Source organism: Emydura macquarii, unplaced genomic scaffold (genome assembly GCF_026122565.2).
Source record: "Emydura macquarii macquarii isolate MOO-44397 ecotype Brisbane River unplaced genomic scaffold, CSIRO-AGI_Emac_v2 contig_1363, whole genome shotgun sequence".
Lineage (NCBI taxonomy): Eukaryota > Metazoa > Chordata > Testudines > Chelidae > Emydura > Emydura macquarii.
In genome coordinates, this window is record NW_027131500.1 from 14,101,518 (window position 1) to 14,128,451 (window position 26,934).

General features: G+C 39.0%; 1 protein-coding gene across 2 annotated transcripts in view; it reads left to right on the plus strand.

Moving 5' to 3' along the window:
* Window positions 1–26,934, plus strand: part of MARCHF1 (membrane associated ring-CH-type finger 1) — a 256,179-nt gene that overhangs the window by 42,167 nt on the left and 187,078 nt on the right. For both annotated transcript variants that reach the window (XM_067551796.1, XM_067551797.1), the window contains exon 2: window positions 16,026–16,165. In XM_067551796.1, the coding sequence (XP_067407897.1) occupies window positions 16,064–16,165 (102 nt within the window). In that variant the 5' untranslated portion in view covers window positions 16,026–16,063. The remainder of the gene's footprint in view (window positions 1–16,025; window positions 16,166–26,934) is intronic.

Genomic DNA, 26,934 nt, shown 5'->3' on the forward strand with positions numbered 1-26,934 from the left:
TTTTAAACCTTTAAGTGAATTTAGTACTTATTAAAGGTGCTAGATTGGCAGCCTTTGGAGAATAAAGTTCTCTCTCAATCCACAGAACAGATACAGCAGAGAAACTGGTAGAGCAAGCTTCCTCACGCAGCCTGAGTGCTTCAGCTCTGTCTGCAAAAACACCTCTAGTAGCAAGAGTCGATCATTCTCCAGTAACTGAGCTTTCTACTGAGACTAGTTCCTTTTGTGGGGTTGATTTTTGTTAGTTGCTCCCCAAAAGAGGCAACATAACTGCTCCTTAGTGCTCAGATACCATGATGATGTCCATAGTATAGGAAACCAGGTAGATAGAGACTACTATGTATCTCCTAAGTCACTGGAAAGCCTTTAAGTACTAATGACATTTAGTCACTACAGTCCTGGGACAGATTTTAACTTAGAAGTAAAAACCTCTGTGTGCCATTACCAGTTTTTTAAGCTATTCCGCTCCCCTCTTAAAATGCATTAAACAGTATACTACCGTTAATTTGCAATCAGTTATTAAATCAAATGTAGATGATTCAAATTAGCTTTGTACTGTGGTGAACTGGAATTTATCTCTGCCCCTTCTGTCTCGGAGCTTTGCACAGAATGATGTGGAAACAGTAGAATAGCCGTGATGCATTGTGATCAATTAGAGCTGCTGTTGGGGAATCAACCTACCTGCATCTATCAGATCCCATGTCGTTTCTAGCTAGCTAGTTCAGACCAATCAGAAACTAGACAGAGTGCTTCATTTTGAGAAGGCTATTTCAGCAGCATGACCTGGTGTTTCACTGAGGAAACAAGGTAATTCTTGCAAATAAAAAGACCCAGCAGTCAGTCTGAACCATCAGCAGGGGGTTTCAAACCATCTGCAAGTTGTGAGAATGCCGCTGTGGGCTGTTACCTGGTAGTTATCCCTCTTGTTAGAGGGAGATTAGTAATTCAAGAGGTGCTTTTACAAATGCATGCAAATTGCTTTATGGTGGAAATTGTATTTCAGAGATTTTCTCATTGAGAAGGGCCAAAAATTAGTAAGCATAAATCACTTCAAGTCCCAGCTGATACATTTACCACTACTAATGCCATGTACAGTGCTTTGCAAGCCCATGATAACATTCTGCTGGCCTGTTAAATTGACTGCCCCAATAAAGATTGTCAGTAAAGTGGCTATATGCTGCTGTCTTAATATTTCATTAGATTTATATAATCAGCATCCTCTGGCTTTAATGTAATTATTGTATAGCTGTTGAGCCTAATTGGTGAACCCCCATCGTGTCTGAAGTTGTGCTTGACATTAATCTTGTATGTTTTGATGTTTGTTTCGTTAATCTCTGAACATTTCAGACACACATGCTAATACTTCTGAGAAATGTCTCCATTAATTTTAATGGACTCTGTTGTCTCCCTTTTTTTTTTTAGCTGGGGGCTGTTACTGGCACTAGCAATGAGAATTACATGTTCTTTTATCACTTGTGATACTATGCCTCTTTGTGCTTGCATTGCCTTTACAGAATAAGTTTCCGCTCTCCTTAAGTGAAGCAGGGCATAGTCCATTATACAGTGTGGCTAGTATTTTAGCACTTGTTTTTAATCCTTTTAAAATGTGTTTTATTATAAGGAACATCTGCTGCCTTGTGGAAAACTCTGAAAAAAAGTATCGTTCTTTTAATAGAGCAGTAGCTGCATGTAGATAAGGTTGAGATAGCATGTCATTCTAAGCCCCCTTTTTCTGGCTCTTATAACTCAGTGAAACTTTCTGGGCTGAAGTTTGGCATGCATGGACTCAACTTAGAGGTGGTTCTCTCCCTCTTCTTTAGTCAGACATATTTTTGGGGATGAAAAGGTTGGTTGTTGAACTATAAGAACTACGAATTATGATGAAACAACCTGATAGGGAATATCTGTGAAAATTTAACTATATTCTGATAACTTACTTTAAACATATTAATCACCATAAAATATCAATATAAGAAATGTTTTATAACTTTTTATTCTAGCTAACTCATATAGTTAAGGTTTTATATTTTCCCATTAATCTTCCCTATTGCCTAATGTAATTACATCCTCAATCACAATATTTATGTGCATAGGAGATAGAGGAAAGAATGCAAAGATATGGTTGGTTTGACATGGGAGTTGGAAAAAAGGATATGAAATGAGGGGTGTAAACATGTTGCTCTCACATGTTAGTGAATTGCTGTTTGGATGAAGAAGAAACTAAGACAAAGTGCCTATTCAAGAAGACAATGTTTTTTACTTTCTACAGTTTATAAATTGGGTGGAAAATCCAAAGCATAAAGTTTAGAGCCTCTGCTGTTACAGGTCCCAATCAAATTTGAGGCCAGTATTTCCATTGATTAAATTGAGAAATGGATCCACCTATTTCCATATGGTTTGAGGATCCTGATCTGGACTTGTTATTTTTTAGGCAACAAGACACATAGAAACAGGAATAGGGACTAAAAATATTTTTTCCTATCTCTAAGCTTTTTTAAAAGTAAATACTTTAGCAGCCAGGAACTATATACGTTATTTTAACCCATGCATCCCTTCTCCCCCTCACTCGTCATGAAATGTTGTGTTTTCCAGGTGGCTGGGCTGCAGTTAAATTTACCTTTTACTTTAAAAATTCAAATCTCTCAGTTTAGTTTTTAAAATACATGTTAAAATTGAATGCAGTCCAGCCACCTACAGATATGGTGATTTTTAATCCAAAATTTTGCTTCAGGTCCATTTTGCAATAGTTCATGTTCCCAAATGTAAATTTGATTTTAATGGGGCTTCTCACTGAGTAAAGGCCGTTTTCGGCAATTTATAATTTAGCTGATTTTTTTCCTTTTCAGACAAATATTTAGCAAGTTGGTTCTCAGCCCATTGGCTCAGCCATTTTTAAAAAAATGAAAGCAGTGAAGAAAAAATAAGATTTTGGTTTTCTCATTTTATTTATATATGTATGTGTGTGTTTGCAATGTTTCCTTGAATAGCTCCAGTGCCTCACTGGTATGTGACAGAGGCTTGAAATGTGGTGGATATTCCTAGGTTGCTCATGTGCCTTTTGGTGGTCTGGTGAAAATGGGTTGAAATTTGTCCGTTAAGGGTTTAAAAGTATGCTTTGTGTGTGCTCACTTAGATTTTGCAGTGTGGTCTCAATAGTCTAACAGTGTGTATGTTCATGTGTATCTCTCTTAGGAAAGTTTGTTGGAAGCATTGTGTATTTCTCTGCATAGTCTGAAAGAAACAGGGCTTGAAAGACATGCCCTCTTGCCTTAGATGAGAGAAGTTTTCAGACAAAAGTTTTTTATTGAGTGAATGTTTCAAAAAATAACAAACAGGTAACCCATAGAGTTAAAGGGGCAAAGTTATAAAACATCCAGGGACAATATGCAGGTTATCGGGGGGCACGGGGAGTGATTGGAAGTCTGGGGAGAATAACAAGCGATAAGCTGCGGGGTCCTGGATGGGGGGTGATGGTGTGTGCGCTAAGAGATACAAGGGGATATATGGGATGGGGGAACGTTACTAAGTATGCCTATGGGTTACTTTTGGGGGTGTTTAACAAAGAGAGCAAATAAGTCCATATAAAGTGGTGCGTCCCTCATTAGGTCCGATGCTTTAGCACTCGCTGCGTCCGTTGGTGTGTCCCCCGCCGCGTCCGTCGTGGTGCTGGTGGGTTGGGTCCGTCGGTTAGGAAGAAGGGTCCTGTGGTGGCGCTCCGTCCCTCTCCTCGTGGTATTGTTGGTGGCCGGTGATGTGCTCGATGTAGATGTCCCGAGACCACCGGATGGAGTCTGAGACCATGAGGCGACGCATGAGCTTGGCGTAGCGCCGACCCACACCACAGGCCCAGAGCATGGACTCGTTGCGGGGGTCCCAGGCGCCCAGGGCCCCGATGATCAAGGCGTGGATCTGGACCTCGTAGCCCTGATCCCTCAGGGTGTCGGCCAAGGGGGAGTATTTCTCCTCCTTGTGGGCTCGGGCGGCGTGGAAGGCCGGGCTGCGGTTCTCGAAGGGGACCGTGACGTCCACCATGACGATCTTCTTGTGGTCCTCGTCGGTGATGACGACGTCGGGTCTCAGCTGGCTGTCGGTCCCGGGGATGGCGGAGTTCATGGTCACCGTGCCTCAGTGGGCCGGGATGGCCTTCGCCAGACGGTCCTGGATGGCGTTGTGCCTCAGCTGCCAGGCTCGGGAGTGGGGCTTGCAGCCGCAGAGGACGTGGGGCAGGGTCTTGTTGATGTACCCACACCTCCTGCAGCGCTTGTCCCGGTTCCCGTGGCGGACGGCCCTGTTCAGCGGGAGGCAGTTGCGACGGGCCCGGTGGATGAACCGCCAGTCCGCGAATCGGATGTAGCCGCCGCCCGCCAGGAAGTGATAAAATACTACATTGAGATGGAATCCTCTGAGGACCTGGCCAGTGCCTCTCCCACAGGCCGGCATCTGGGGGCATGGCCCTCTCCCAACCTTCCTTCGGTATGCCACTGTAGCTGATGATTTACGCCTTTACACCTCAGCAAGGTTCTTAAGCACAGGGCTAATTTCAAGCGTCTGAGTAGTCCTACTTCAGTCTTTTTGCTGAATTGTAGCTTTAAAGAGGGAGGTAACTTGATCAGAATGACAGGTGAGGAGGCTGAGCTTAGCAGCCACATCCTGTATGCACCAATGGATAGCAGGGAGGCTAGAGAAGAGAAGATTGCAACTGCACTACCCCTGGGCAGATTGCCAGCAGTGGGGATGGAAACCAGGGCCTCTGGATCTAAAAGCATGAGACCTCCACTGCCTGATGTATTAGATTAAGGCTGTAATATGTTCATAAACCTGTGTGCGTAGCCAGTCACTAATGGGAAACAGAGTTCCATGCCGTGTAAGTGTGGCTTACACAATAATCAGGCATTAAAGTTGTTAAACCATGGTCTAAACTTTATGGTTTCTGTTATTGCTAGTATGACTAATGTCACTTTTACTGAAATGGTCATTGTGAGATGTTGCATGGGTTTAAAATTATTAGCTGTAATTTAAAACTTCATTTTCAAATGTGTTGATGTCAGACATATTGGAACTTCTGAGAGGTTTGTCTTGCTTGTGCTTAATTTAGATTTTAGGAGGACTGTCCAATATGAATGGCTCAAAGACCATTCTATACCTTATTTTTGGGCTTCAGTTGGCAATAGCAAGTAGTCATCTTGCTATGTGTTTTTCCCCCCACCCAAAAAGTAAAAATATTTTACAAAAACATTGCTTGTTTGGTTGATATTGTAAAATGATTTATGCAAGGAATGGCACATGCTAGGGCATTCTGGTAAATGTGAGGCCTGCCCACACACCTCAGATGGTTTATGACTAAGGAGTATGCTACTCTTACAACAGCCACATGCTGTGGCTTGTTTTAATCTGTCAAAACAAAAAGGTAAAATTGACATTTAAAGTGGAAAATATTTAGTAAAGCATAATAGGCTGGAGCTATGCTGTTTTTGTTGCTTAATTACATGGATTGGAATATTAGATATTCAGATTGCTCCCTCATCCCTTCAGTCTATTTCATAAACCATTATCATGGCAATAAATAATGGCTACTTAGCAGTTCTTTTATCCATAGTAATTAGTAGCTGCAATGAACTTGCCCCTAAAAATGAGCAATACTGAGGTTGTGCGCTAGACATTTTGTGGGGCATGTATGCTAGTGAAATACTTTATTTGAATGTTCATAGACAAAAAATTCAGAGAGACAAGCGTAGGACTCAGCAGATATAAACACCTTTTACAAATTATTAACAACAACAAAACATGTGAAGTTAGTGAGAAGAAAGCAATGCTGTTTGCAATCCTGCTGAGTTCTGGTGTTTATCACATTTATCATCTTTACACAACATATTTAATATCCAGAAACACCTCCATAAGGAATTTTGGAAAAAAGGTCTTATCGTATTGCCATCAAGGATTAACTGGATACATCAATTAGCTGCTAATAAATAGAGTGTTGAGCCAAGTTCTCTGCTGGTGTAAATTGATGCAGATCCACTGAAGCCATCGGAGACTTTGGTTCTACATGTCTAAAGTTATGTATTAATTCAACTCAAATAACAGATGTTAAATAATGTTACTATTTACTGTAAAATGGCAAAATGACTTCCGGTTAATATTACAAATGATATGTTTTCCCACATCTTAAGTTTGAACTTTAAGTGTATGCCATGCCATATGCAATGTAAAGGTCACTGCTCAAAACCTGATCACCCCTAGCAGGAAATCATGCCAGATGGTGAAGTCTACGTTTTTTCCAGGATAAACGGATTCCTGTTATTTAAGCTGTTACAGGCAATTACTGTGTTAGCCCAGTAGCCCACAGTTCCCTTACATAATAACTGGGTTCCCTTACATAAGTAAACTGTTTGTTTACATAATTGTTGTTTTTAGGTTAACTTCTGAATAATGTGATCATGATTATTTTCAACCACAGTATGTAGAAAACCAAATGCATGAATTTTACAAATACTAGACAGGAAAAAGAAATATTAGGGAGAAAGTAGGCCAGTTAATGGGTGAGAAGGGACAAGGGTTATATGTGATTCTAATGGCTGAGGTATTGACAGTTACTTTCAAATTGGTCTTAATTAGAGAAAAATAAAAGGGGTATGGACAACTTGAAAGTAATAAGGTCTTGTCACTTAGCTGTTGTTAAAAAGCAGGCCAGGGAATACTCTGAAAAATGAGTGTGAACAATCGGGTAGATTTGGATGCTTAGTCAGCATCTCTGGGTCTCACAAACTTACCAAACCACTGGCAATTATTTCTGAATAGCCATGGAGAACTAAAAAGGTACCGGAGGATTGGAAAAATGCAAATATGAAACTAATTTTTAAAGGGCTTATCCAAAACCCACTGAAGACAATGGGAGTCTTTTGAATGACTTCCCGAAGACTATGGGTCAGTCATTAAGCCTTTCATTATGGTACTGATCTTCTAAAAACAAGCAAAACACTCAAAATGAAACTCCAAATCAATCAACCAACCAACCAAACCTGTAAAATAATTGTCCTGGGTGGCATATAGATACCTGTATACTGTAAATAGTTTCAAGTGAAATAATGGAACAAATATTGAGAACTATGAACACCTAACTGAAAATAGTAAACAGCATAGTCTTTTCTTTTAGAAAAAAATGATTAGAGAAATGCATAGAAGGAATATGGTGGATGTAAAATAATCAACAGTGTCCTGATTAAGGGAAAAAGGTGACTGTCACTTAGAAAAGACCATCATTCCAGAATCCTAGCCCTTCAAAAATACATTCCAGTTCTAGGTGAACAGCAAAACTGGTACATTCCCAGATCTGCCATTTTTCAGATTTCACTTATCCTAGACAGAAAAAAGGAATGAACATAGGAATTATTGATACATTAAAACCTTTCAGCTCCTTCCAGCCTTCTCAGTTCATAACTTATTCCAGCTATCAATTGAAATTAGCAAGTGTAACAGCAGACCCAGTGTCACAGAGTCCAACCTTTGCGCATCTTGGCTTGCCAGTATGGGAAACAGTATGTGAAGAGATCCTTCACCAGGATTTAGCAAGGGTGCTAAAGAGAGGCCCTTAAAGGAAGAGAAGTGTGAGGCTGAGAAACGGCACATTCTGGTGCACAGTCCATAACCCAACATTGTTCCTGTTCTTCATCCACAGCTCCACCAGATTCAGATATCCATTACCATTGACCCATAATATGGACTCTTTTGCACGCTCTTTGTTTTGAAGGGTTCCACTTCTGCCAAAATTAATTTATAAGCACCTGGGAATGTGGGCCACAATATTGATGCATTTCACACTGTGCCTCACAAAATCTTAATTCAAATTATTGACACTGTCAAATGGATTGAAACTGGCTGAAGGACACTTAAGAAAGACTAGTGATAAGTGGCCATGTACCAAATTGTAGGAGGTATCTAGTACCACATCTTTATTAATGATCGGCAAGAAAGGTAATAACTCTTAATCTGTGAAAACAAGAATTAGAATATAACAAGAATAATTAACGATAAATTCCTTTTTACTTTCTTCTCCAAAATGCAATCAAAATTGCATTTAACAACACACAATTTTTAATACTCCAGGATTACTTGCAGCTGTGTATGTCTTGGGGGGAAAGAGCAAAACGGAAAGGGAATTACTAAGCAATTTTTTACTGTGAGATGTTCAACTGATTCTGTGCAGTTCCCAAATAGATAATTTTGTTTAAACTAAAAAGTTCAGACTCGCAGTTGCTTACTATCTTTAGCTTTCAAAATTCACACTGCGCAATTCAAAATACCCCTTCCTTACAGACTTAGTGTCATCTAGATAACACCTGAGGAGGGGACATCAGTTTACTCTCTGCCTTTCTTCAGATGGGATGTGGCAAAACATTACCAGCTGTTGAGAATTACCTATCAAAACTGACACAATTATATCATCTGGGAGGGAAATTCTTTGGAGGTAGCTAGGCCTCTGCAAAGGAGCTTAGTGCTTCTGCTGCGTGGCCTCCAGCTCAAAATCAGCCAACACCTCGAGTCAGAAGGAGCACAAAGTTCATTGTCAAGTCTAGTTGCATGCACAAATGTATCATGTCACAGGCCAGGGTAATGTCCTCCTTGATACATCACTGATCAAACCTAGACTATTGCAAGCTCTAGACACTTCAGTGTCAGAAATATGTTGGTAAACTTGAAACAATCTAAAGGAGAGCAAAAACAGTGAATATGGGGCTAGGGTGATTTGTTTAGTTCTTGACACTGTACAAAATAAAAATAGACTAACCCTGTCTATAAGCCCATCTAGTTAGCTTGCCTGAGTGTATAGTATTTATAAGTCTATAAGTATTTATAATTTCCATGATCTTTCAGAATTTAGTAGTTTACAGTGATTGATAAAGATTCATATTCTCAGAAAATCCACATTCCTTTTCTTGTTTAAAATCTAATTGCGGAAGTCATATGAACTTGTTATGCCCTGATTTGCAACTGACTTTGCACATATTGACTTTGTACAGTCAGTGAGTTTCTTCACAGGCTGATCCCTGCACCTCCATAGTGCCCCATTGAATTCAAGGAGTCCATCTATGTAGAGCTATCTGCAGAAGCAGGGCCTAAGCACTGATTTTAGAGCAATACGCTGTTTCTCCACCTCTTTTGAGGAAAAAATACAAGAATATTTAACAACAAATTCTCATCTATTATAACCAAGTTTTGATCTCATCTGAAATGTCTTAAAATGAAATATTATCTGCAAGAAAATTAAGTTCAGTCTCTATAGGTTTTTCAGCTTGTGACAAATACGTTTTTGAAACATCCATTCATTGGACCTGAGAGGTGCAGAGCAGCTAGGTCTTCCTATTAACTTCAGAGGAATGGACTCAGCATCTGTTAAGTCAGGCAAATTATGAATGAACACAATATTATGTCCAAAGAATGGGCATTAAGCAGGAAGTTCTGTCTGATGGCTTATTCCAGAATAGTTATTCCTGATTAATTCTATGTGTGAACACTCTTTTTTTTTTTTTTTTGGTTCTGGAATAAGAGTGTCCTCTGATGGAGTTAATCAGGAATAGTTAATCCACTTTAAATTTACACTTACCTTACGCTGGATCAATTTTCATGTGTAGACAAGCCCTAAGAAATTTAGTTTTCTGTACTTAGTCTATGAGTTTCAATTAGATGAACAGAAAAGAAAAATTGTATCTGTTATTGTTAGATACATTGAAGTGAGTAGGAACAATGACTGTGAGAAGGTTTTGTAACATATTCTTAATTTGCCAATAGTGTTTCACCCACATCCATCCCCAAGTTCATCCATATATGGATTACAACTATCACATTTGCACATACTAATTGGATAAATGTGCACCCATACAGCCAATAAGAACCTAACTAACAATTTCATGGGCAATTGTGATAATTTTACGCATAATTGCAGGTTAACTTTGTATACATATTTGTACATGCAATAATTGTACCTTGAAAATAAAATTGGACTTGGAATGACCATTTTTCAAACTCTTTTGTCTCACTGCTGAAATGATTGTCCTTCCTGAGGGTAAGCAAGTCATCTGAAGATAAGGGGATCATGAGATATAAACTTACCTCCTGGAAAAGGAACTGCTGACTTGGGTACAGTACAGAGGTTGATAAGTGGCACAGGGGAAATGAGTTGTTGGTAGTTTTAATTCCTTTTCCATCAGGCGATGATTTGAAAAATTAGCCTTGAAGATTATCAGAAAAACAATGTAGAAATAGGCAAATAACCCACCCGCATTATATATGTTTCTATTGAGAGAGAGAGAGAGAGTGTGAGTGTGTGTGTGTGTGTTTTAGTAGCTGCTTAAATTTAGCATAATGGGCTAAAATCAGCTCTGCCATAATCAGATACATCTCTCATTGGTTTCAGAGGTGCAGCATCCATATACATTAGGGAAGAATTTGGTCTGAAACCCATAGCCATTAGGTTGTCAATATTAATTTTTCTCCTTTTAGCTAGGCAACATTTCATTCTGGGGGTTTGCAGTAAAGTTAAGAGTGAAATAATGATGCTAGAGGCTTTACTGGGAAAGGGAAAAAACCTGAATAGTTTTTATTAAGTGTCACATGTTTTGAAACGGACACCACATTCTAATTTAGAATTTATTTGTCATTATATAAAGAAATATGTGTTTAAGAAATCTGAAGACAAACATGCCCACATTTTAATGTCCCCATGCCTTCATTTTACTGGGTTACATAAACTCAGAAGTAAAGGCTATTTCTCTCTGAATAAGATTGCAAGAAGACTTATAAGAATCTCTTTTCTTTTCTGATACAGTGATTTAAACATATTTTAGAATGTAGGAAGGTAAGGAAACAAATGAGAATTAGCTCTATATGTTAAATAATTCTAACTGCACTAGTCCCTCTGTGTATCGCTGCGGTTCTGCTATGTGTGTTTTTGCATGCAGTATTCCTCCTATACAGACCAGTTTTAAAAATCTATTTTAGTATGTGTTTAAATGTATGTACACACTTGTTGGCATGTTTGGTTTGAACCAGAGTACCACTGATTGTGTCCTTGGCATGAAGGAGCCACTCATTTTCACTTCAAGGTGACACTTGTGATCAGAAAAAAAGACATTGAAACAAACAAGAGGTAGAGCCAAAGAAAATCAGAAGAATCCTGAGATTATTTTTAACCATAATAAATATAATAATTCTTTCCTCAAAGTTTTTATTTTGATTTTGGTTTCACCAAATGAACTGTGTCAAGTAATTAATAGATTTCGTCCTGTCCTTAGCCAGGTCTCGCTCAACAATTTTTTTCTTTCTTCCCATCTTCTTATGAAGTTGTTTTGCCAAAACACTAATGTTAGACTGTGAAGATAAGGAATTAAAAGTATTTTGATTAGGCTATTGTTTTGCTCAGTATGGTACTATATAGCGTGCATATACTTTGTAAGGAAAGACAAATATAGGGTAAGATTATGCCTCATTGACACGTATTTGAAGCAGCAGTAATTCCATAGATTTCTGTATAATGTAATTGGAATCAAAATGTACCTGATAGTCTGATTAATCAGACACAAGCCTTATTATTTTAAGATGTGAGATAACGCTGACAGTGTCATGAATTGGAGTCTTTAGATAGTGACCCTCCCAACCTATTTCTTATGATCTGATCCCAGGAAAACCCCTGCCAAAATTTTCATCTTGTCTTAGTAATAAGAAAATGTATTAGATAAATCTATACTTATACTTTGGTTTGAAAAATGGTATCAGACTGACATCCTAAGACAGACCAGGATAAGTTTAACATTAAGTTTCTTAGTATAGCTTATTAAAAATAAGTCCTGTTAAAGCTTAATTTCTGCGATCACTACTTATGAGTCTCAGTGCTGCTTTTCCCAACCCACTTTATCGAGGTCATTGGCAAGATAGTAATTAACTTCAATGTTTAGATACTAGCCTTGTAGTCTACCTTTGAGAGGGTGACTAATGTATTTAAACTGTGTGCTTTCTTGGCTGTTATAAATTTCTGCACCCAATGCTGCAACCATGAATCTATCAAGCACGTAGGGTAAGATCATGAACCCTGGCAAGCAGCTACTTATTTGGGTAGTTCTATTAATTTCAGTGGGACCATTAATATGAGTAACTCTTCTCCGCTGGGAATAAGGGATTCATGATCTGACATACAGTGAGGGAAGGCTAGTGCGACCAGTCATTTTATTGCTTTTAAACTTTTTTCAACTAATTAAAGCAGATCATATAAGATCTACTTACTGAGCTCTCTCACCACTATGTAAATATGTTCATTTTCAATAGCTCACTTTTTTGTTTCAGCTTTTCAGGATATCACCATGCACTCAAGACTTCTTTAGAGGCATTGCTATTGCACACACAGCTCAGTACACATGGCCTTTTATTATTTGAAATCATGAGTAACTTTAAAGTAAGATCTTGATGGAATGGCTATGGGAATGAACAGCTTTGCAATTTCCTTTCTACTAGTCAGATAATTTAATTACTCAAGTTGTATATGAAGTCAGTGGAGTAAAGCTTTTCTTCTTTTTAAGTGGCCATTTAAACTTCTGCAAAAGGTCAAATGCTATTTAGACACTTGGTAAATAGGGCTTTATGGATACAAATCTTGCTTCAAGTTTTCAATTACACAAAATAAGTGGAACAGTGAACATTTTGGAACTGTTGAAAACGTTAAAAAGAATTGGGCTAGCTGGAACGTAAAATGTCTATGTACAAGTAATTAGGAGACCATATATCTTCAGTGATTGTAAATGGAAAGTGGAGATTTCTATCACTATCAGTCACTCAAATCCAGTACAAGTCTGTAGTGACTAGTTCAGATTAAAAAGGAATATTGAAAAATTCTGAATTTTTAAATCATTTTTGTCACGAAATAAAATATTTAAATTTACATTTACTTCTTCCACAAAAAAGGAAAAATTTCAACAATTTCAAATTGAAAACTGTCAAAAGCAAAAGTTTTGATATTTCTAAATGAAACAATGAAGTAATTTGAGGAGCAGATGCTACATTTCAGCCTAGAAGAGGAATTTTAAGAAAGGCCACTTTGTTTATTTTTTCAGTGCATCTCAGTGGGTAGGGGAAGGAAAGGTAGTTCCTAGGCTCCAAGCATGCATGCATGCACATGAGCACACAGACACAAAACAGTTAATCAGCCAAACAAACAAAATCCATATTCTTGTTAGGAGGAGTATGGCCCAGAAGACCTACATGGGAACCTCACTAGCAAATCCCACAGTGTGTAAGATTTGCCCAGAATCCCAGAAAGACTAGCCAAGGAGCAACAAATGTTAATGATCAGAGGAAGAAAAAACAGCCCCAAATCCATTCGCTCTCTCCAGAGATTGAGGTGGAAGGGAGCTACAGCTCAGCATCCGTATCGGAAACACCACAAGCAATGATCAGTGACACCATGCACCCCAGGCCAGCCCCAAGCAACATCTCACAGAGAGCACCGATTTATCTTCTGGGATTTGTTGGTCAACGGAGTTAATCTCACTGTCATCCAGTTTTTATATGTAAACTCATGCAATCATGTGACAGCTCGGTCATTAATCACAGGGAACAAAATGGCAAAACACGTTTTTAATTACATTTTTTTAAAACAAATCTTAAAAATTATACTGAAAAAACAGAAAATGTCAAAGAAATCAAAATGTTTTCATAAAGCAATTTTACTTTCTTCAAAACAGCATTTTTTGACTAAATTATTATTTGTCTGGAAATTTTTGACCAGCTCTAGTAGTGATAAAAATTTGCTGCCATTCCAAAGTTGCTTGGTGGGCTGTGAGACAAATACCTAGAACACCAGAAAATGCCATCACAGTTAGCAAAAATTATTAGCCTTATTCAGTGAAGGCTGCAGAATGAACATGAACATAACGGATGGTCTTCTCATATCTAGAGATAATTTTCCCAGACTACAGTTTGGGGCATATTGACAGGGTACTATGGGGATATTTTCATTATTACTGCTCATCCCAAACCTTTTCTGTATATGAATCATTCAATTTGGTCTTTGAATGGGCACTGAAAATAATTTTTTTTTTAAACATGGAACTTATTTTTTTTAACTATCTAATGCTTGAAGGACAGTAGCTGTTTATGCACTCGTAAACTGTTTTGTTTGTTACATATTTTATCCTTTGGATTTTGTAATAGTTTGGGTAAATTGCTGTATGTTTGCATGTTACTTTAAAGACACAAAACTGTGCCTATTTCATGTTACATTTGACATAGTTCAAGAAACATTATTAAAAACTGCTAGTTTTGGTTATAAAACTCAATCCTGCAAGATGCTGAGCACTCTGACCCAACAAAACTCTTAAGTAATACTAAACTATAAGCATGTGAGATTAACCAGTGCTTATATTTAAACAAATGAGTAAATCATTTGCTGGATTAGGCTGCTTGTACTATGAAGGATTAAACTCTAAAGGAGTCTACAAGACAGATTTTTCTCACTAAGGTTAAAATGGATTTGACTAAATGTAAGTTACATTGATTAGATGAATATTTTATACTATTAATACTTTGCATTTCATATGATGATCTCAAGACATTTATCAAAGATGGGTAAGTATTAATCAAAGAGATTAAGTGATCATTTACCCCATCACAAGTAGGATAGAACTGCAACTATTACCCAGGTGTCTTGACTTAATTCCATACTCTAACCAATAGGAGAATGCTGCCTCATTCATTTAATTCTTTTAATTAAACATTAAATAAGGCAAGAGTTTGGGAATGGTAATATCAGGATATGTGAATGTCCATCAACATATTAGGTCTTGAGATTTCTTCTTGGATTACTGTACATCTGATTTACTTATTCATCACTTAGATAGTATAGTGAGTAACATTATACGGAAACCTAAAATGAATGGAATTACACCCAGACAGAGCTTTCTATGTTGTTAAGGAAGTGCGGTTCTTTTAAACTTGATTTTCATGAAAGGTCTTTATCACTTCCCTATTTACATTGTTCAGATCCATTTAATTCAAATCTTTTTTTATTTAGAGTAGTAGTAACTCATCAATCTGTTAGCAAAACCTTTTATGTTACATTTCATAATGCTATAGAATGGACTAATTTAAATCCTGAAACGTTATAAACCACAGATTGTTAATTGCTTCAGATGCTGTGAAAAATAATTACTGCCAACTATTTTTTATATTTAATTGGCAGTGTAATGCATTTAACTAAAGACTTACACTATACCATTTCAAATTATGTAGTATGGTGGAAAAGTAGATTGTAAATTTTTCCAAGAGGATATATTACATTTCCTGTAGACTTTGCACATTGAATAGAAAACTACCACTGATGAATCTCCAAGATAGTGCCAAGATAAAAATACAATGTTTAATCAAACAGCTCCTAGCTAGCTAAAACAAACATGAGGTACAATTTCTGCTTCATACAGGTTATGTATTATATGTAGCTAATGTATCTAAAAGAACATGTGTGTTGAATTTTTTGCTATTTGCAATGAAAATTCCCCTCCCTGTCTGATGCCAGTAGTTCAGGCTGAGAAAGCGCATGCATGTATGTGTGGGTGTGTGTTTTCACACAGTGGATCTGAATTCGCTTTGTTTCACACCTTTAGGGCTTCTGGATGAAATTTGATATCTATTGATTGTTTCAGGCAATGTGGGAGCTATTATAAGTAGCTGTAGGGGTAATACCATTCTCGCAGCTAGGCTATAATGTAATTTCTGAAAACAACCTCTTTTATAAGGTGGCATGTTTTAGCAAGAAATATTTTTAATTTTGGGTGAGGGAATTTGCCGGCACTGAAATAGCATTAGTGCATGCAATACATACTATAAGTATAGAGCTCTCTTTCTGTCTGCATGTTTTATTTCAACTACACTTTTTTCTGTAAGAATGTTTATTAACTTGTTTAGATAGTTTAAAGTGCTGTTTAAAGGCATGCACGCAACAAACTTAAAGTGTCAATGTTTCAGGGAATTTAAATTATTTTCAGAATTTCAGAAATTGAGAAGGGATAAGTGGAAGGAGAAAATGTTGGGCTGGTGTCAAGCGATAGCTCGTAACCCTCACAGACTCCCAAACATCACAAGAACACCCGAGGTCTCAGGTGATGCTTCACATACCTCTACCTTGGTGAGTGAAAAGTTACATTTCATGATGGTGTTCAGATGAACCTTGAAGCTGCTAAAATAAATTTGAAGAAAAGTAGTGTTTGCCCTTCCTCTTTCTGTATTTGAACCACTTTGGCATCATGTGCTATTTTCTGTTTTTCATTTGCCAGTTTTCCCTCTATTCTGTCATGCCTTGTCCATTCCATTTTTCATGCCACAATTTTCATCTTGTCTTATAATAAGAAAATGTATGAAATAAATCTGTACTTTTACTGTCTTTGGTTTGAAAAATGGTATCAGACTGTCAATCTGCCCTCTGTGACTTGATTAAGGCCTGTGTTGCAACTGTTACTCATACAAGTAGACCCATTTAGGTCAGTGGACTAGTCACATAGTAAGGACAGCGTGTATAGGTTGCAGCGTGTATAGGACAGCGTCTATAGTCCGATGGCTCTAGCACCAATAAGAATAGTTTCTATATTCAGTTCTTTAAAACTGTACTGAATATTGTCTGTCTAATAGAAGCATGTCAAGTTGAATATGCTGTTTGATGCAATTTGGATGAAATTTCAGAAGTGCTTTCTCTTTGCTAAAGTGGAAAGAGGACACTTACTGTAAACCCAGTTCCTGATGTAAAACAAGACCTGGCTCGTGCCGGATATGAATGGTGTTCTTTGCTGACAATGACATCTGTTAACCCATCTTATTTTTCCTCTTGTTTATTTTATGAACTGTGGTTGTTGGCTTATTATTCAAAAACTCTGTAACAGTTAATTAAGTTTAAAATGAACATTTTAAGACTTACAATTGTGACTCTCTCTCTCTCTCTCCAAGGTGTTACAGTATGGTAAATACATTTGCGACATGAAACTGAGTGTTAAATAAGCCTCCTTTAAAGTTTCAGTCAGTCTTTGTCACTTGTTTTGACTGGGGCATTTATTCTGTGAAGACACTTTTTTCTTTGTATTGAAATTCCTATTATAACTTTTGTATTAAGGTGATGGAGAATTGCTACTTAAGCAAAAACAAATGATCTGTCAGTTTTCTCACTTATTTTTCCCCTTCATGAATATTTAACACGAGATAGGCATATCAAGTCAAGCATTACTAAAAAGTTGTCAAGAACAAACGTTAGAATAGGGAACCTGAAAGAAGGGACAGTTGTCAAAACATGTACCTGACATCAAAACAGAAAAGCAAATAATTGTTTAAAACCACATTCCTTTGTAAAGAAACCTGGTAGTATGGAGAGATGCTGGAGAAGGAAAGGTAACATACAGAGCTGCAGAAGCTAAATAACAGAGGTTCAAACTCTGATGAAAAAGCCCCTCTAGTGTTACTTAACACGGCAAACCTCATTAGTTTCTTGGCATTCATGTACTGTATTCTGTTGTGAAGAAAAGCAAGCCAGATAATTTCAGATTGTTATACTTAATGTTTATATAATTCCAAAGAATTTCAGATAGTTATATTTGGAGATGAAATCTACTTTATCTGGAAGAAAAAGGAGAGAGGAAGTGATAGTGAGATAAAAAACAACAAAACTTATGAACCCAAAATCCTATTTAAGCGTGTTACCCCTTCACTTTGGTGGCAGTAATGTTTGGTGAACTCCAAGACCTAAAGAGAATTTACTCACCACATAACTTAAATGCATGAAAATCTGTATTTAGAACCAAATTGTGTCCTTAATTCCTGTTACAATTCTCATCAATTTGAGTGTCTCAGAGCAAAGCACTGTGGTCAAGCAGATGGGTTGGAACTTGTAATTGGGAAGTCTTGACTATATTTTTAGCTGAGCCAATTAATGATAGCTTGAAGGGCTGTTGAGGCTAGCTGGCACTTATTTATTCTATGTATCTATTTATAATTATAACAAATTACAGTTGATTATATCTATGTGAGAAATGTATGTATCTGTAGATCTAATTGTATCCTAACCTTCCCCATCCTTTTGTGGCCCTAGGCACCCTATACTCACATCCTACACACTGCTGCAATGATCTCTGTACAAAATATGCCTTGTGCATCTGAAAACCAATAACACACTGGTCAATAATATTGTTGTAAAATATGTGTAACAATGCTGTGTGAAATTATGGATCCTCACTAATAGGTGACTAAAAGGTGTTTAGACCAGACATGTCAGGGGGAATTGGTAAACAGGCTTCTCCAAAAAAAGAAAAGAGGCCGACATCTCAAATTGGGGGTCCAAATTCAGTGGGCTATTCATTTGATTCAGAGATTCCAGTAGGCAGAGTTAATTTGCATAATAGTAGCTACCAGCAAGGAAGGAACCTACATGGAGACTTATCTTCCAGATCTTCTTTACTGAGCATGGACTTATCTGAGAGTACCCTTCAGAAGAACATATTTCAAAGATCCACTGAACTGAAAAAGAGGTGGGGGAAGCAAATCCCTAAGTTATCCTTCACTTTGAGACAAAGAAACCCAGCAATTTGATCTCTATGAGGTGTCCTGGTCAGGTCAGCCAGTAAAAAACTGGAGGGAAGACCGTGGCTGAGAGAGAACCTCTTGAACAAAGACTGTATTTTACTATATTAATTTTTAGTGTTTTCACTTTTATTTGCTTGGAACTAACCCTACTTTTATTTCTTTAACTTGGTATAGACTCATAGACTTTAAGGCCAGAAGGGAGCATCATGATCATCTAGTCTGACTGCCTGCCTGCACACTGCAGGCCACAGAACCTCTCCCACCACTCTTGTAACAGACCCATAACCTCTGGCTGAATTACTGAAGACTTCAAGTTACAGGGAATCCACCATTTATATTAGTTTAAACCTGCAAGTGACCCATACCCCCATGCTGCAGAGGAAGGTGAAACATGCCTCCCGCACTTTCTCTGCCAGTCTGACGCGGGGGGGAAATTCCTTCCTGACCCCAAATATGGTGATCAATTAAACCTGAGCATTAGGACAAGACCCACCAGCCAGACACCTAGGAAAGAATTCTCTTTCGTAAATCAGAGCCCTTCCTGTCTAGTGTCCCATCACTGGCTGATGGAGATATTTGCTGCTAGCAGTCTCAGGTCGGCTACATACTATTGTAGAAAGTCTCATTATACCATTCCCTCCATAATCAAGCTCAGTCTTGAAGCCAGTTAGGCTTTTTGTCCCTACACACTCCCCTTGGAATGCTGTTCCAGATCTTCATTTCTCTGGTGGTTAGAAATCTTCATCTAATTACTTAATCCAGGCTCTTTTGTCAATAAGCTAGTTTTGCTTTCATTATAAATAATCAGGGTGAGATAAGTTCAGTAACGTGTGTGCTTCTAATAAGCTGACACTGGGGCATGTTTTACTGTCTCTGTAGAAGCAACAAATCTAATGGTTTTTCTGTGAGGGCCCGGTGAGAGGGTCTGGACACTACAGGAGGGCAAATTCAGAGCTGGAAGGGTAAAAAGGTCAGCCTGCAAGGAGTATCCAAGTTGAGCAAAGCCAGGGTGAGACTTGTGGGCAGCTGGCAGGCTGCTGGGGTCAGAGCTCTGAATCGCAGCTGCACACTCACAAGACACCAGGGTTACAAGGCCAGACATTCACTAAATCCCTTACTGGCCTGGGTGGAACCCCATGGTATCACAGTGGTGTATTCAGCAGGATTTACATACAGTGTGTTGGCTAACTGTGTCTCACGCTTCCAACACCGATAAACTGGATTTAAGTGATTCACAAGTTAGAAGGTTGGAAACAGGTTAGAGAGATTACAGTTTTGTTATTTTTTGTTTTTGGGCGAGGGAATTAGAACAAGAGTAAAGCATAAATATGAGCATCTGTGAAGCAACCGCAAAGTTAGAGCTGACTAGGATGGATAATAAAAGAAGAATGTAAACACCAAGAATGGTTAGCTGAGCAAAAGGTCAAAGCGCATGAACACCAAAGATGGGAAGCTGCCTGGAGAACTAAAGAACAAGCAGCAGCACATAGGTGAGCCTTGGACGCTGAGAGGCGGAGAAGGAAGCAGCTGCGCACCAACAAGCCATGGAGCTGAAAGTGAAGGAAACCCAAGAAATAGAGAAGGAAAGCCTGCATGCCCAGAGCATAATGGATATGCAGGGTTAGATCCCACAATCCCCAGGTCCTCCCACCATCCAGGGAATGCTCAGCTGAGACAAGCTGTGCCCTGCATACAGAGAAGCAGATTGTGAAGGTCATGAAGTTCCAGAGGACAAGAAAGCTCCAGCATTGATTAGTAAAAATAAAAAATTAGGACCCCTGAAGTGCATAGATTGAAATGTAGAGCTCTCAAAATGTAAGACAATAGGAGTCATAGCGAATATGTGTATAAATTGGGTGATTTGACCAAAAAAAGAAAATGGGCCACATGAAAAGGAACAGGGAATTATGAACAGTTGCTTGATCTTTGTGCACAGGAGCAGTTCCTGAGCATATGTTCTGAAGAAGTCAGATACAATGTTTGGGTTAAATCTCTGGACTCTGTCCAAAACGCAGCAGATTTGGCTGATTCCTATGTACAAGCCAAAATATCACACTTCTGTAAATTACTTGTTTTGCTAGATTGTAGCATTCCCAGGTTAGAGACTGTGTATTTGCTTGTATTCATATAGTGGAGTTCCACTCTGGAGAGGGGCCCTTGGGTGTTACTAAAAAATAACTATTAAATAATCTGCCAAGGATTTCCTTTAACCTCTCTGCCCCTCTATTTCCTATCTGTAAAAGGAGGCAATTGATCCTTACAACACCTTTTAAAGATCGAAAAATGATGACAAGTGCTAGTTATTATTACTTATTTCATTCTACTATTTTGAATCTTGGGGTGACATCCTAGCTCCCCTGAAGGCCATGTAAACTTTGCTAAAATCAACTCAGTGGTGCCAGAATTTCACTCTTGTTTTGTAACTGATAGTATAGTTGTTCCTTTGCGAGCTCCTTCTCTACCTTTTGTCGGAGAATGTTTAATTTTTCTACTTTCGTGGCAAAGCTATATAATGTGGGCTCTATGCAAGGGATGGGTTCCCCCCTGGAGTCTGACACCTATGGAGACAGTCTGGACCATACCACCCAGATACAACTGCAAAATGGGAAAGGATAATCCATCAGGAGAAAGATAATTCTCAGCAGCTAGGGAAGGGAGATGGGGTCCAGCATTTCCCACAAACCCTTTGGGACCCATCTCCAGTTACACTCCTCACCTACATTTCCCAGATATTCTTCAGGTGTTCATGCAACTCTAAGGCTGCAATATCTTGGGGTCCCAGTGGGTTAGATAGAGCAAGGCCCATTGAAGAGCTTTTGGTGAGTCATGAGCCTCATATCTAAATGGGCTCTGTTCATTCTTCAGCAGTGTGAATCACCTGCATGTGCCCATTCCCTGCTGTATGTAGTAGACTTTGCTATTTGTAGTGTGTGTTTTTTTTTTTTTTTTTTTTTTGGGGGGGGGGGGGGAGGTGTGGCTGGTGTGGGGGCAGGTTTTGTGGCAGTAAGAGCCATTGTTCCCTTTCATGTACAGTAGGGAATGATCTTGCTTTGGAAGGGGGATTGGATTAGATGAATCATATGAATCATATGATGATTGGATTAGATGAATCATATGAATCATTAGATGATCCAGTGCGTCTTTTCCATCTCTAATTCATATGATTTTGTGATTCTGGTGTGCACATGTGGCCCTCTGTATTTAAAGCCAATGTACCTAAAAGCTCCTAGCATTTTCTCTTTTAGAATTTCAGGATTGTGACCATGCTGAGAGCCAGCACTCTGGTCACTGTAAATCCAATTAGCTCCCCTGAAGAGGGCCTGATTGAGGGAAGGAGTGGCTAATTACTAGATCAGCCTGGGCTGTGGAGAGAGAAGGAGATAATTAGTCCATTAACTGCAAGAATAGAAAAGAAGCACAGGAAGGAAGTGCATGGGAGAGAGAAAGAGAGGTCAGCAGGGCCCAGGTAAAGGCAGATCTCTGCATGTAGAGATTTCTTTCCTCTCCTGTCTCTGGTAAAAAAAAAAAAAAAGAAAAAAAGAAATGGGATGATGAATATATGTCATTGTAAATAAAATTGTTGCACGGAGCTGTAAAGGGTGGTAGTGGTTGGTATAACAAAACACAAATAAACTACATGGCGGTGATTACAAACTGGAGGTGTGAGAGCCATTTGTGCAGGAATACAGGAGCGGAAGACCCACACCCTATCACAATGATCATGATAAACATTCATTCCTATGCCTTGTTTGAGGAATTACTACAAAGTGGGAAGGTCTGATTAAGAGCGTTATATCTTTACGAAAATGAATTGCTCCAGCCCAGCTTTTCTTCTCCGGTGCCTCATCACCACCATTACCCAGCTAAATGCTTCTTCAGTTGGGAACTGGACCACTGGTGGTTTACTGAATTTCCATCCAGTTCAACAAATCCTGTAAATCCATTCATCTCTCTGTACTTTCACTGCTCTGAGTGTTATGGATTTTCTTCCATCCTGCAAAAGATCGAGTATGCTTTAAATTGCTGATAGCAGCTGTAAGTACTCTCCCCAGAGACAACTATGGTACCGTGCTCTGTGTGTGTGTGTATGTGTGTGTTTGTATCCACCTATATGTGTGTGTGTGTGTGCATCTATGTTTGTATATTACGGAGTGGCAGTTGTTTCATACAAATTAAATGTAGCTTCCATTTTTAGCCCTATTTTAAATCCCCCAAATTAATGGTTCCACAAAAATTCTGCAAGCAAAATTTCATCACAGGAACTTGCTAAAATTCAGAAAGTTACTATATTTTGAAATAATATACTAGTCCTTCCCTTTTTAAACAAATCTTGAATTTATTTCCCCAAAAAGGATTGGCCTTGAAATTCCAGATATGTTCTGTTGGCCTTTCTAAGTAGAAATACCTTTTAGTATTTTGAAAGGGGTTCATGTGGAAATTACAAATATATAATAAACATAAAACACCTGTGATACTTTTTGTGACAGTCTGGTCCAGGTTCAAGGGTGCAATCTGGACCAGTGTGAGGTTGTCATCACTTGCCCTGCAACCGCAGGTGCCTTACAATGCCTTGCTACTGTAGCTCCCGTCCTGAGACTTTCACAGTCAGCAAGCAGCATGCAGGTTACAGCCTGAGAGTTTGTGTGCTTAGACAGCCCAGGTTCAGCAGCTGTGACCCTGTTGTTGCCAGGTGTCCGGTGTTCGACCAGAAAGTCCAATCAAAAAGGGGACCTGGCAGGGTCCAGTCAGTTGTACTCACCAGACACCAGAAGTCCAGTTACTGCAAGAGGAGGAGTACTGGGTCATCAACCTGCATCAGCCTCTGCTTAGCTGGGGCTGCCTCCTAACTGCATCTTGTGGGCAGACAGGCTGGCAGGTGGGCAAGCAAACTCTGTTGTTAGGCTGCAGCTCCTGTCTCAGCCCAGAGCAGAGGAAGCCCAGCTGGACAGTGGAGAGGATTGAGCGATGGGGTATGGGGAGGGGGCATGAGGAGCAAGCGGGGGGGCAGGGAAGAGGTGGGGCAGGGGGGGGGTGAGGCCTCGGAGGGGTGGGGGGCAAGAGGCCAGTTAGAAAGTTGGCAACCCTAGCCCACTCCGGCTTCCATCAGCCTTGTTACTGTTGATACTAGACACTTAATGGTCAGTGTGGATACCAGTGAGACATGGTACGTCCAATTTGCAGCTCAATAAGGTTTAATGTGCAAGGTTTTCTATAGATATACTAGTTAAATACCTAAAATTAACTACAATATATCAAACTCACTAAGCCTAGAGAGCTAAGCGGTTACTCAGAAGGCTGTATACAGGAATGACTTTCTTCAGGTTCCCCACCAGGGAGTCAGTGACTTCTGTTTCGACCGGCAGCACCTCCTGTGAGTCAGGTGTTGATGGAGCGCACCCCTTTGTCTAAGTTGTAACTTCTTATACCCTTCCATAAACAGCTTTCACCTAATTACCTCTCTACTCATTATCATATGTGCTAATTGCCTACATTGGGTTTTCACCCTTAATTACATTCCATTCTCAGCATGATAATTGGGGTCGTCAAAACAACATCTGGTGATAGGAGGGGCGGTGTAAAAATATGCCCCTTGGTAATAAAAAAGTGTACCCCCAGACGTTCAAGGATAACTTGTTGTTCCCATCACCGTTATCTATGTGCAGCTGCAAGCATACATGTTGTGTATTTTGTCTTGTTATGTGCTGTGATATGCAGAAACTGAGACATCTATAAGGTTACTCAGTAGTCCTATTCATCTCTGCCAACTGGAAGATGTCATACTACAATGGTTATCCCCCACCCCGCTGTCAGGCTGGGAATTGTTCCTTCCTTTGATCGACCACACACTTGAAAACGTAATATCAGTGAGTATCCATAATTCTTCCTGTAGTGTTAATATACCCATTTTACAATTATATTAATCACCACTGTGTTAGAGGCATTTGTAAAAGACCTTACATGATACACTAATATTGTATTCAATCAATTGACTCAGTTGGTTATTTGAGGTTTAGATCATTCTGTCTTGGTAGCTCAGATAAAATTTCTCTTCCCTGCTGAGGTGTAGCCAAGCTTTCTCTTCCCCCTACTTCTTAATCTGATAACTTTGTTTATCTTGTGCGTAAATGTATTCTCATTACCTTTCAAAGTAGTCTGAAAGTAACTGTCCAGTGGCAAAACCACATTTCTTTGTTTAGGGTGGGGTAACTCCTCTTCGAGTGGCAAACATATTTTAAGAATTATAATTTCAGTTCATGTCCATACCTTTGCATCAGTTGCTTGCACCTATATTACACAATGATACCAATAACTGGTGAATTAAGAGCTTTCCAGTGACATATTAGTGACATAGATTTGATTTTGATGAATAGGGAGGAACTGGTTGAGAATTTGAAAGTGGAAGGCAGCTTGGGTGGAAGTGATCATGAAATGATTCATGATTCTAATTAATGGTGGGAGGGAAACAGCACAATAAAGATAATGGATTTAAAAAAGGCAGACTTGAGCAAACTTAGGGAGTTGATAGATAAAATCCTTTGAGAAGCAAGTCAAAGGGGAAAAACAGTTCAAGAGAGTTGGCAGTTTTTCAGAGAGACATTATTAAGGGCACAAGAGCAAACTATCCCACTGCATAGGAAAGATAGGAAGTATGGCAAGAGACCACCCTGGCTTAAGCAGGAGTTCTTCAGTGGTTTGAAACAAAAAAGAGTCCTACAAAAAGTGGAAAATATGTCAAATTACAAAGGATGAATATAAAATATGGAGCTAGGTTGTTCTCAGTGGTGGCAGAAAATACAGAACAAGGAGCAATGGCCTCAAGTTGCAGTGGGGGAGGTCTAGGTTGGATAGTAGGAAAAACTTTTTAAGTAAGTGGGTGGTGAAGCACTGGAATGGGTTACCTACGAAGGTGGTGGAATCTCCATCCTTAGAGGTCTTTAAGGCCTGGCTTGACAAAGCCCTGGCTGGGATGATTTAGTTGGGATTTGGTCCTGCTAGGAGGTTAGACTAGATGGCCTCCTGAGGTCCCTTCCATCCATAATGATGATTATGATTCTATGATAAACAAATAACACAAATATGTAGGGACAAAATTAGAAAGGCCAAGGCACAAAATGAGATTAAATTATCTAGAGACATAAAGGGTAACAAGAAAACATTCTACAAATACATTAGAAGCAAGAGGAAGACCAAGGACAGGGTCGGCCCGTCAAGGAGGGGGGTAAAATCTATAACAGAAAATGTGGAAATGGCAGAAGCACTAAATTACTTTTTTGCTTCAGTTTTCACCAAAAGGTTAAGTTGCGTTTGGACATCTAACTTAATAAATGCCAGTGAAAATTAGGTAAGATCTGAAAATAAGATAGGGAAAGAACAAGTTAAAAATTACTCACCCAAGTTAGATGTCTTCAAGTCACCATTGCATCATGAAACACATCATTGAATACTCAAGGATCTGACTGATTTGATATTTGAGCCATTAGCGATTATCTTTGAAAAGTCATGGAAGACGGGAGAGATTCTAGAAGACTGTAAAAGGGCAAATATAATGCCCATCTATAAAAAGGGAAATAAGGACAACCCTGGGGAATTACAGACCAGTCATCTTAACTTCAGTACCCAGAAAGATAATGAAGCAAATAATTAAGCAATCAATATGCAAAAACCTACAAGAAAATAAGGTAAAAAATAAGTCAGCATGGAATTATCAAGAACAAATCAGACCAAACCAACCTAGTAGCTTTCTTTGACAGGATAACAAGCCTTGTGAATGGGAGGATGCAGTAGATATGGTATATCTTGATTTTTAGTAAGGCTTTTGATACTCTTAAAGGACCTTCTCATAAAGGACCTTCTCATAAACAAACAAGGGAAATATAACCTCGATGGAGCTACTATAAGGTGGATGCATAACTGGTTGGAAAACCATTCCCAAAAAGCCGTTATCAGTGGTTCACAGTCAAACTGGAAGGGCATATCAGGCGGGGTCTCTGAGGGATCAGTTCTGGGTCTGATTGTGATCAATGGCAGAGAAGTACACTTAGAAAGTTTGTGGATGATAACAAGCTAGGAAGGGTTGCAAGTGCTTTGTAAGATAGGATTAAAATTCAAAATGATCTGGACAAACTGGAGATACGGTCTGAAGTAAATAGGATGAAATTCAGTAAAAACACTTACGAAGTACTCCACTTAGGATGGAACAATCAATTGCACGCATACCAAATGGCAAGTGACTGCCTAGGAAGGAGTACTGTGGAAAGGGGATCCCAGAGGGTCATGGTGGATCACAAGCTAAATATGAGTTAACAATGTAACACTGTTGCCAAAAAAAACAAA